This window comes from Mustela erminea, chromosome 4 (assembly GCF_009829155.1).
Source record: "Mustela erminea isolate mMusErm1 chromosome 4, mMusErm1.Pri, whole genome shotgun sequence".
NCBI lineage: Eukaryota > Metazoa > Chordata > Mammalia > Carnivora > Mustelidae > Mustela > Mustela erminea.
Genome location: NC_045617.1, coordinates 103,136,688 through 103,148,345, shown reverse-complemented (window position 1 = coordinate 103,148,345; position 11,658 = coordinate 103,136,688). Strand labels below are relative to the sequence as shown.

Sequence of the window (11,658 nt, the reverse complement as noted above, 5' to 3'; positions counted from 1 at the left end):
TGGGTTAAAGCCTCTGCCTTCGGCTCAGGTCATGATCCCAGGATGCTGGGATCGAGCCCCACATCCGGCTCTCTGCTCAGCGGGGAGCCTGCTTCCCCTCCTCTCTCTCTGCCTGCTTTTCTGCTTGCTTGTACTCTCTCTCTCTGTCAAATAAATAAATAAAATCTTTAAAAAAAATTTTTTTTTGGAATAAATAAATAAATAAATAAATCTCCTTTCTCTCAGCAATAAGTATCACACATTTAAGTGTTTGTTTATAATCTGCTCTAACTGGTGTAATTTATAAATTTGTATAAAAGCCATACTAGGAAATTTCAAGACTGGTATAACATGTTGTTTTTTTCTTACAGTCTAACAGAAGAGCAAAGTATTCTCATAATTTTGAAAGTAGAAAAATTCGAGTAACATTTTAAAGAGATGAAATATATACACATTTAATAACACAAAGACAGAATGTAAGACTTATAGAGGAGTCACACATACAATAAAAAAAAACCAAGAATAAAGCAAACTCAGCCTTTGATTTCTCTTAAACAATTAAAAAAAAAATAGAAATGTAGGGCGCCTGGGTGGCTCAGTGAGATAAGCCTCTGCATTCGGCTCAGGTCATGATCCCAGAGTCCTGGGATGGAGCCCCAAATCGGGCTCTCTGCTCAGCGGGGAGCCTGCTTCCTCTTCTCTCTCTTCCTGCCTCTCTGCCTACTTGTGATCTCTGTCAAATAAATAAATAAAATCTTTTTAAAAAAAATAGAAATGTATATTTAAGTGAATCTACCACCTAAATATATGAAAAACTGAACTCCAAGAGATATAAGAATTAGGAAAATAAACCTTTTTATGACAATTTTTGCATCCAAATTGGCATTCAGCATAGATAACAATCTTTTTTTTTGAAGATTTTAAAGTAATCTCTGCACTCAATGTGGGGCTCAAATTTACAACCCCGATATTGAGAGTTGCACGCTCCAACAAGTAAGCCAACCTGGCACCCCTACTTTTTTTTACTTAACTTTTTCCTTTATGGAAATTGCTTAACTTACTTCATTAAAATGACTGCAGCATTTAATAATCAAAATAACCAAGCCAAATCCTTCAACTTTGGTCTTTTACTTTGATGAAAAATGGCTGGCCAGGATTCCCTTTACATAGCCTTTTATAATGTACTTGATAGCGGTTAACTTATTTTTTTCTTTATGTATATAACCCCAATCCGAAAGCTTTTCTTCACATTTTTAATTAATTAATTTTTAGGATGAAACTATCAAATATACACTAAAATATGATTGAATCAGTCTTTTAGGATACTTCCCTCCCCATAATTTCAGATGAGAAATTAGACTTTGATTGAAAAATAGTTATTCTTTATTATTTTAATTCTGTCTTTAAAACAATGCATCAAGAAATCAATATTATAATAGAACATTTATAAGCTTAAAATGTTCCTAGCAGTAGTAATTCCTCCATAAAATATAACTGCATATATAAAGCAGTATCAAATTCACTCATATATATTAGACTGTAAAGTATAATGGAAGGTAGCACATCTTTTTATGTCTGGGCTATATAAACATAATAGTTACAAAATGGGAAAGAAAATTGCTTTGTTTCTATTGAATATGTGACTTTGACAAACTTAGCTCTTCATTCTCCTCCTCTTTTGAAAAAAAGGGAGGGAATAATAATACTCACCAATTGTTGTAAAGATTAAATTAATGTTTGCAAGGTACCCTGTATAGTTCCCACCTGATAATAGGTACTAAATTAATGGCAACACATTTCATCTCATGGCACTAATTAAGATAAAATATAGTTGATCCCTGAATACAGGGATTAGGGGCACCGACCCCTGCACAGTGGAAAATACAAGTGTAACTTTTGACTCACCCAAAACTGAACTACAAATAGCCTACGGTTGACTGAAAGCCGTACTGATAACATAAGCTGTCCATTAACAAATATTTTGTACGTTGTATGTATTATATACCATATTATTATAAAGTAAGTCAGAAAAAAGAAAATGTTAAGAAAACCATAAGGAAGAGAAAATACATTTTCAGTACTGTAAAAAATCTGCATATAAGTGGACCTACGTGGTTCAAATTGGCCTTGTTCAAGGGTCAACCGTATACTGCCTTATCTGGGCTACTCTATCAGCTATGTAATTCACTGGGCCGATTGAGAGAGGAAAGGAGGGCTGAGGAACTCTGCAATTCAGAAGTTACTCCACAGCTCTCTGTCTGTATACTAAAAACCAGCCAGCTTGTACAAAAGTACACGAGAGCACAAACAACATCCCATCGTCTTCCACAGTGTTTTCTTTAGTATCCATTATTTATTACAAACTAACAGTAAGGTCATTTAAAAGAATTAAGGGTCTGGGGAGGCAATTTAATGTGAATGTTGGAGGTTTTAGAATTAAATTGAGAAAATATTTAGCATATCACTTGTGACTGATTTTCAGACCTACTTAGTTATGTAAAATGACCAATTATGGTTAGGTTTAAAATACACAAGTGCAAATAAAAATTCAAATGTGTAAAAAAAGATCTCTCTTCAGTTCCTATAAAAAGAAAAAAGGACAAAACTAAATACATACAATTATATTACAAATATCAGGAAACTTCTACCATCAACAGTGATTATCTTTTTCATATAGAAAAGTAACAATCTTTTCCCCACACACATTTAATTAATATGAAACAGAACTACAACATATTACATTATTTTCTTGGGGGGGCTACTAAAGACCACAAAATGATTTATTTACCACAAAAAATGTTTTGTGCAAAAATTAAAGAAACTGTATTTGAACCGAGTAGAACAGGAGAGGAATCATTACCAGGTACCCATTGTTAGGAATGGAGTTATATCCCCCCAACACCTATCCCACTGCCAGCAATGGGAGTGGAGACAACGATGACATAAAAATTAACATTTTATATTACTTTAAAGTAGATAATGCCAGATTATTTCAATATTATGAAGAGCAAATATTCATTCTTGACCATTTAGCAAGGACATGCACCAGGAAATTCTATTATCTTCTCAACATTCACCTGGACAGAGGGATGCGGATGGTACAGATGGAAGACTTAGAAAGAGAGAGACAGAGAAACAGACGGAGGAAAATACATACAACATTATGCATTTAGTACAAATAATGAAAAACGACTTTCATGACACATTTTCTAAGAAAAGTTATTTTTACATGTCTTGAAATCCTATAAAAACCAGATATATCACAAGGGGTTAAAAACAAAGTCACTGATGAATGATAATCACTTATTAGCAGAGTTCATGCAAGTATCTTAGTTGGAAAGCTACTGTCCCAAGTCAAAAAATGTATGCTCTGCCGCATGATGACCTATGAGAATCAGTTCTCAAAAGAAGTTATTTTGTATTCGGTACTGACAGAACTCTTGAGAAGGGGCGATACAAACTGAAGTTTATAGAAATTTTTAAGTGATAATCTTAAAATACCATACAAAAATGTGTAAATGAAAAGATGCTTTCGAGTTGCAGGGCATTATAAAATCCGTAATGCAGATTAAGACAAAAGAACTTCCCTTCTTCATTTAAAAAAATTGTTAGCATAATCTTGTAAGTTCCAAACTGCATTTTCAGTCAGCAGCAAAAGGTGCACCAGCATACTTCACAGGCCCCGGGAATGACCGAGGGGGCACTTGACCTTCAGAAGGGCACGGCCAGCACAAGCTCCCCACTGCTCATGGGTGCACACAGGAAAAAGTTTGCAACATGTCTCACCTGGGAGATACTCTAAGCATTCAAACATTTATACTCCTCTTTTATGTACCCTGTCAGAGAGGAAAACTGCTTTTTAAAGATATAAACAATATAAATTCTGATAGTAAAGCACTGTAAAAATTAGGTATGATATTTTTGGCACAAAGCACTTTTAAAATCTGAGCTCATTTTGCAAAATATATGTCTGGAATTTCTTATTTGAAAATAAAAGCTTTCAACATACACACAATGTGTAAATGATTGCATGAATTAACGAATTAGATTCTAGGTTTCCTTAAATACTGAATATCCCTTCAGTATACTTCAGTACCAGATATCTGCATGCAGACCTCCACATCCCACACCATACAGATATTGCACAAGTAACATTGCCAAAATACAAACTCATGCAGTCTGGCAAGACTTAGGGTTTACCTTTCAATATTATTTTTTTGTATGTATTTGACTTCAATACCCCTTTCCAGAAAAGCTGTATAACCAATTTCGGAAATACAATGCTTGCTATCTTTCCTGGACAAATATTAAAATCTGTACCAATACATTCAGGCATTCCACTTATGTTTTCCAGCACTTAAAATTCAGCAAAACCTGTTTGGGACATTTCTTATAGCATTCCTTCAAAAACAGGAGAAGCTTCGTCTGATGTAAAAGAATTAAAATGAGTCCACAAGGCAGTAATTTTTCCACCAAAGATCTCGCTCCATCTGAAAAGCACTGCAGAACAATATTTTAAGTCTGTCAACTTTCACAGAGCCATTAGGTGCAAAGTCTGCTAAAAAAAAAAAATCTTGTAACATACCATGACAGCTGGATGTGTTTCTTATTGAATTGCACAATATAATTCAACTTTTTTTCCTCCCTAAAGTGTTTTAGGGTATGCTACAGCTGCTAAAAGGATTTCTGTTTTTCTTGGTCCTCTGTTTGTTGGGTCTAAGATTGATGACATCTCCACCATTAAGGGTACCTGAATTCTGACCCGAGTGACTTCCAGTAGATGTATTAAAGACACCTGTATAAATTGAGGGAAAACAGAGTGATACTGATAGAGCTCAGGGTTACCAATTACAGATGGTACATCCAGCATCTTAGTAAATCAGTAATATTTTCCATATTTGTATTTTCAAGCTTTTGTTTTCATTTAATATATTTTTTAAAAATTTCTTACAGTAAACTCTAAACCCCCACCTTTTTAAGTAAACATGGGCTCAAACTCACAACCCTGAGATCAGGAGTTGAATGTTCTACCAACTAAGCCAGCCAGATGCCCCACATTGGATTTATTTTTAATAGCAAATATACATTGCTTGTCAACGTTCAAAGGGTATACAAAAGGGATTAAAGCCTCCCTTTCAAGGGCATCTGGGAGGTTCAGTCATCAAGCATCTGTTTTCAGGTCAGGTCATGATCCTAGGGCCCTGGGATCAAGCCCCACATTGGGCTCCCCACTCAGCAAGAAGCCTGCTTCTCCCTCTCCCACCCCCCTGCTTGTGTTCCCTCTCTCCCTATGTCTCTGTCATATAAATAAAATCTTTTAAAAAATAAAAAATAAAAAGTCTCCCTTTCAAATCACCAGTTTATTTTCCCTAAAGCATGCGTTATCACTTTTCCCACGTATCCCTCCAGAGATATTTTATGCATATTTAAGTAAAAAGGCATAAACATTCCTTTTTCTCCCTTAATTACCAAAATGGTGATTAACTGTACACACTGTTCTGCATCTTTTCACTAACAATCTATTTCTGAAATTTGGAATCAGTAAATATGATAATTTTTTTAAAAAGATTTTATTTATTTATTTGACAGTGATCACAAGTAGGCAGAGAGGCAGGCAGAGAGAGAGGAAGAAGGAGGCTCCCCACCGAGCGGAGAGCCCAATGCGAGGCTTGATTCCAGGACACTGGGATCATGATCTGAGCAGAAGGCAGAGGCTTTAACCCACTGAGCCACCCAGGCGCCCCTACAGTTTCATTTTGAACTGTAATCTCTATAATCTCTAGATTATAAAGTTAAACTATAATCTTTAAACTATAAATCTATAATCTTAAACTATAATAATAAACTATAATCTCTAATTTATAAACTACTTATTATCCATAATACACAAAAGTCTGGCCCAGAGACACAGTCAGCAATACAAAGATGACTAAGACCAATTCCTGCCCACAAGAAGTTTATACTCTAATAAGTGAGGTGAGCTGATATACAAATAAGAAAGGCTAGATACTCTACCTTAAGTGTCATAAAAGAGACCCAAGAGTCCACAGATGGTTCCAAGGAAGGACCAATTATAGCTACTGTATGAGAAAGGACAAACTGATAAGAAAGGTATAATGGGACAGCTGGCAGTGCAATGGACTCAGATCTCTCTCAGAAGAAAAGCAGAGTGGTCATGGCTCTCGCTAGATATACAGTGAGCAAAGAAAGCTTTCTAGACAGTCCTTGAGTAATGAATAGTTCTTTGGCAGGGATGGGAAAAGAGAGAGGTCATTCTCTAAGCAAAAAGTTAGAAAACAGTCCTAGAATGTTTAAGAAAAAGCAAGACCTTTAGCAGAACTGGAAAACGGGGTCCATGTATAATAGTGGGGCATCAGGCCACACAGAATGGACGATACTGTCTTTAGATCTCAGAATGAAGAGAGCTGCATTTTATATTCTCCACAATACGAATCTATCAAAGGGCTTTACTCAGTGAACTGGAAGAGACAATAATGGAGCCCAGAAGAAAAGACCAGACAGCAGCTTATTACAACTGTCCTATTTTATTTCACAGAGCACTTGAGGTGTCTGATGATAAGAACATATGCAATAAAAATGACAAAATAACAACGAAGAAGAAGCCAGAACCAAGGGGGAAGGGGAGTTAAAAGAGGTCAAGAAAATAATGTACATGATTACATGTATGTAGTGGGGGGTTAGGGACAGAATATAGATATGAAGTCTCTAAGAAACTACAGAGAAGCTTTAGAAACAGAAAATATGGATCTCAGCTTCCTGGAAGCCAAAGCAAAGAGTAAGACATGGTGAGACCTTGTCACAGAGAAGACAACATACTTAGGTCTTCAGGAAATGTTAGACTTTGTAGGCATTTATTTATTTAAAGATTTTATTTAGTTTACTTGAGAGAGAGAGAAAGTATGAAAGAGAGTCTGTGAGCAGGGGGGAGGGGCAGAAGGAGAAACAAATGCCCTGCTGAGCAGAGAGCCCAATGCAAGAGTCAATCCCAGGACATCGTGCCCTGAGCCAAAGGCAGACACTTAACCAACTGAGGCACCCAGGTGCCTCCTTGTAGGCATCTAACATTACAAAAACAAAACAAAAACCCGTAAAGTGTATGGAGACAGTACAAGTATTCCTCAGAAGAACAAATGTTGGGGTGCCTGGGTTGCTCAGTGGGTTGGGCCGCTGCCTTCGGCTCAGGTCATGATCTCAGGGTCCTGGGATCGAGTCCCACATCGGGCTCTCTGCTCAGCAGGGAGCCTGCTTCCCTCTCTCTCTCTCTGCCTGACTCTCTGCCTACTTGTGATCTCTGTCTGTCAAATAAATAAATAAAATCTTAAAAAAAAAAAAAAAAGAACAAGTGTTAAGAACTCCTTTATACATAGGACAGATCTTTATATATAAAGTCTTTATTTCTGCTCTTAATACATAAAATGGATTTAGAAAATTAAATGGTTAAAAAAATATTTTAACTCAATATACCTTCTAATATGAGACCTGATACTAAGTTTTAATAATTGCTGATCTAATACTTTCCAATCACATTTCTTAAAGAAATGAACATATTATATATATTTTTTTAAATGTAGGGGTGGAGCACCTGGGTGGCTCAGTGGGTTAAAGCCTTTGCCTTCGGCTCAGGTCATGATCCCAGGGTCCTGAGATGGAGTCCCTCGTTGGGCTCTCTGCTCAGTGGGGAGCCTGCTTCCTCCTCTCTCTTTGCCTGCCTCTCTGCCTACTTGTGATCTCTGTCCGTCAAATAAATAAATAAAATATTTTTAAAAAATAAAATAAAATAAAAAATAAATAAAAATGTAGGGGCATCTGGGTAGCTCATTCAGTTAAGCATCCAATTCTCAACTTCATCTCAGGTCATGATCTCGGGGTCCTGAGATTAAGCCGCACATCTGACTCTGTACTCAGTGTGGAGTCTGAATGTCTCTCTCCCTCTACCCCTCTCTGTACTTGCTCTCTCTAAAATATATAAACCTTTTTTTTTTTTTTAAGATTTTATTTATTTATTTGGCAGAGACAGCGAGAGAGGGAACGCAAGCAGAGGGAGTGGGGGAGGGAGAAGCAGGTTTCCCCGCAGAGCAGGGAGCCGGACACAGGGCTCAATCCCAGGATCCTGGGATCATGACCTAGCTGAAAGCAGCCGCTTAACAACTGAGCCACTCAGGTGCCCCTAAATAAATCTTTTTTAAAATAAATATGGGTGCCTGGGTAGCTGAGTTGGTTAATCATATGACTTGATCTCAGCTCAGGTCTTGATCTCAGGATTTTGTGTTCAAGCTCAGCACTGGGCTCTGCGTTGGGCATGGGACCTACTTAAAACTTTAAGAGATGGGGGGCACCTGGGTGGCTCAGTGGGTTAAAGCCTCTGCCTTTAGCTCAGGTCATGATCCCACGGTCCTGGGATCAAGCCCCAAATCGGGCTCCCTCAAGCAGGGAGCCTGCTTCTCCCTCTCTCTCTGCCTGCCTCTTTGCCTACTTGTGAACTCTGTCTGTCAAATCAATCAATAAATAAAATCTTAAAAAAAAAAAATTAAGAGATGGTTAAAAAAATAAATAAATATGATAATAATTAATGGAAAATTTATGTAAATATGGGATTAAAATTTCTTGGGTACTTACCAATTTTGTTACTACTTGAATGCATTAATTCTGGATCCTCAGCTATTTGCTGTTTGAGTTTTTGAAGGTATTTTTCAGCCAAATATTTAAAAACTAGAATAAAAACAAAAATCTTACCAAGTCAGTATAATTTACGCATGTAAAATCTGTTATTTCTTATCAGTCACGGTCTATTGTATACTTCCTAAAAACATTTATTTATTTTTGAAATACCTGTATTCTTTCATTCATCCTTACTAAACACATTAAAATTAAATTGGAAGTATACGATCTAGTTGAAAAAATTAAACTTTTAAAAATTATTTGAGCAGGAGCTCCTGGGTGGCTCAGTTGGTTAAGCCTCTGCCTTCATCTCAGGTTATGATCCCAGGGACCTGGGATTGAGCCCCACATCAGGGTTCCTGCTCTTCAGGAAGCCTGTTTCTCCCCCTCCCTCTGCCTGCCACTCCCGCTGCTTGTGCTCCTTTTCTGTTAAAGATTTATTTGACAGAAAGAGATCACAAGTAGGCAGAGAGGCAGGCAGAGGGAGAGAGGGAAGCAGGCTCCTTGCCGAGCAGAGAGCCCGATGCAGGGCTCGATCCCAGGACCCTGGGATCATGACCTGAGCCAAAGGCAGAGGCTTAACCCACTGAGCCACCCAGGCACCCCAAAAATAAATAAAATCTTAAAAAAAAGTTATTTGAGCAATACCTAAGTACAATGGTCATAATAAATACATATGGCATTTTAGTAGCAAAGAAATAAAATAATACTTGTAGTTATTAGTTTTAGGTACTTGAATAGGGATCAAAATTCAGAACATTACACTAACTCAGTCTTGAAAAGTTGTCCCCTTTTTAAAAAAGATTTTATTTATTTTTGAGAGAGAGAGAGAGAGAAGGCATGCATGAGCATGAGCTGGGGAGTGTAGCAGGCAGAGGGACAGAAGCAGATGCCGACTCCCTGCTGAGCAGGGAGCCCAATGCGGCACTCGATCACAGGACCATGGATCATGACCTGGGCCAAAACCAGATGCTTAACCTACTGAGCCATCCAGATGCTCAAGATATCTCCTTCCTTTAGGTGAAAAAAACTACCTAGAAGACACTTGAGTAATAATCAAGTTGCAATCTAATAAAAGAAGTAGCAGTTCTAGAATGAGAAAAATAATTGCCTTCTTCTACTGTCAATTTATTAAACTGGGAAATATTACTAAACAAATTAAGGTCGGGGTGCCTGGCTGGCTCAGTGAGTAGAGCATGGGGCTCTTAATCTAGGGGTCATAAGTTTGAGCCCCATGCTGGGGACAAAGATTACTTTAAAAAAGCAAACCAAAGAAAACCCCCCCAACAATGAGGGGTGCCTGGGTGGCTTAGTTGGTTGGGCACCCACCTCCTGGTTTGGGCTGAGGTCATTATTTCATGGGTTGTGGACTGAACCCCACATTAGGTCTGCACTTAGCAGGGAGTCTGGTTGATAATACCCTCTGCCCCTCCCCTGCTCGCTCTCTCAAATAAATAAATCTTTTTAAAGACACTCACACCAATAAATTAAGGTCATTGTAACCATCTAATGGAATAACCTCTACAAAGGAGTTCTCGAACAAGTCAGTAACTTGAAGAGGTATGCATGAAAAACACATGCATGCATACACACTCATATATATACGTTATATTTTTAAAGATAAAAAACAAAACAAAACCAAACCCACTAAAGTTTTTCTATAGGGAGTAACAAGTATTCAGAGTCATTGGTAATTAGTTAAGGACTCTAAGAAAGAAGCATCATGTCTCTAAATTTTACTTGATTGTTGACAAGAAAATTCTGTTCTTATTATATGTATGATTTCTGGTAACCACAATAGAAAAAATGTAAGTAGAATAAAACAAACTTTCTGCTATTAATTTTTTTTTAAAGCAGTTTACCTTCAGTCACATTTAGATCTTCTTTCACTGACGTTCTGTAGAATCTTAGCTTTAACTTTTTTGCCAGTGCCTCAGCTTCTTCACTATATATTGATTAAAAGAAAAAAAAAAAGGTACTTTCTGATAGCCAGTTTTAAAAGATCATTTTTATTACATTTACTGAATACAGCTTGCGGGTGGGGGGTGTCAGACCTTCCAGCCCAGTTGAAAGCTATGTCCACAGCGCTGAGACAGGATTTTTAGTTTTCAGTATTCCTGGGGGATAAACACCACTATACTGTCATTTCTATAGTCATTGAACTCGAGCCTTAAAATGGCTAAATATCTCTTTTCTTTATATAATACTGAAGTTAACTTACTTTCTTGTTTTTAAAAACATTTGAATTTAAGTGCACTCTGAAAACCCTATGCTACATTCCTTATTTTACTCATACTGGCTATGAAACTACTTTGCTGCCAAAACCCAAGTCATCATATTAACTGTGTCTACGAGAGCATGCTCCTAATTTTAGTTTTATTATGACTCCTGATCTGACTCCACAGTTTTACTAAGACTGTGGTAGTTCTGCTCTAAAATTGTTCCCGAAGGGGGCTCCTGGGTGGCTCAGTTGGTTGAGCAACTGCCTTCAGCTCAGATCATGATACTGGAGTCCTGGGATCCGGTCCTGCATCCACCTCCCTGCTCAGCGGGGAGACCGCTTCTCCCTCTGACCTTCCCCCTTCTCATGCTCGCTTGCTCTCTCTCTCTCATTCTCTCAAATAAATTTTTTTTAAAAGTCTTTAAAATCGTTCCCAGTGAAAAAAGAAAAAAAAAATCGTTCCCAATGATTCCACCCTCCCCCTACCTTCCTCCTGGTTTTTAACCCTCATGTAGCCTTTCCTACACTGTAATCAAGGTTAGTCTGTGTGATCAGTAATACACAGAAGAGATAGTATCTGACTTCTGAGATGAGGTCCTAAGAGACATTATGGCTTCTGCTTTGTACTGTCTTGAATCCCAACTGGGGGAAGCTGGCTGCCATGCTGTGCCGACACTCAAGCAGCCCCAGGGAGAGGTCCGCATGGCAAGGAACTAAGGCCTCCTGACAACAGCCAAGTGAGGGAGCCGTCCCAGAAGTGGATCCTCCAGCCCCAGTCG

The 11,658-nt window shown here is 37.8% G+C and overlaps 1 protein-coding gene across 6 annotated transcripts in view; it reads right to left on the bottom strand.

Annotated features, from left to right (window-relative positions):
• Nucleotides 1-883: 883 nt before the first annotated feature.
• The window catches only part of RAB23 (RAB23, member RAS oncogene family), a 39,631-nt gene continuing 28,856 nt past the window's right edge, over nucleotides 884-11,658 (bottom strand). For 2 of the 6 annotated variants that reach the window (XM_032340333.1, XM_032340336.1), the window contains 4 exons: nucleotides 10,521-10,603; nucleotides 8,617-8,709; nucleotides 5,995-6,059; nucleotides 884-4,774 (listed from right to left, as the gene is read on the bottom strand). In XM_032340333.1, the coding sequence (XP_032196224.1) occupies nucleotides 4,625-4,774; nucleotides 5,995-6,059; nucleotides 8,617-8,709; nucleotides 10,521-10,603 (391 nt within the window). In that variant the 3' untranslated portion in view covers nucleotides 884-4,624. The remainder of the gene's footprint in view (nucleotides 4,775-5,994; nucleotides 6,060-8,616; nucleotides 8,710-10,520; nucleotides 10,604-11,658) is intronic. The other 4 variants (XR_004285086.1, XR_004285087.1, XM_032340334.1 and 1 more) reach the window with 4 other exon arrangements.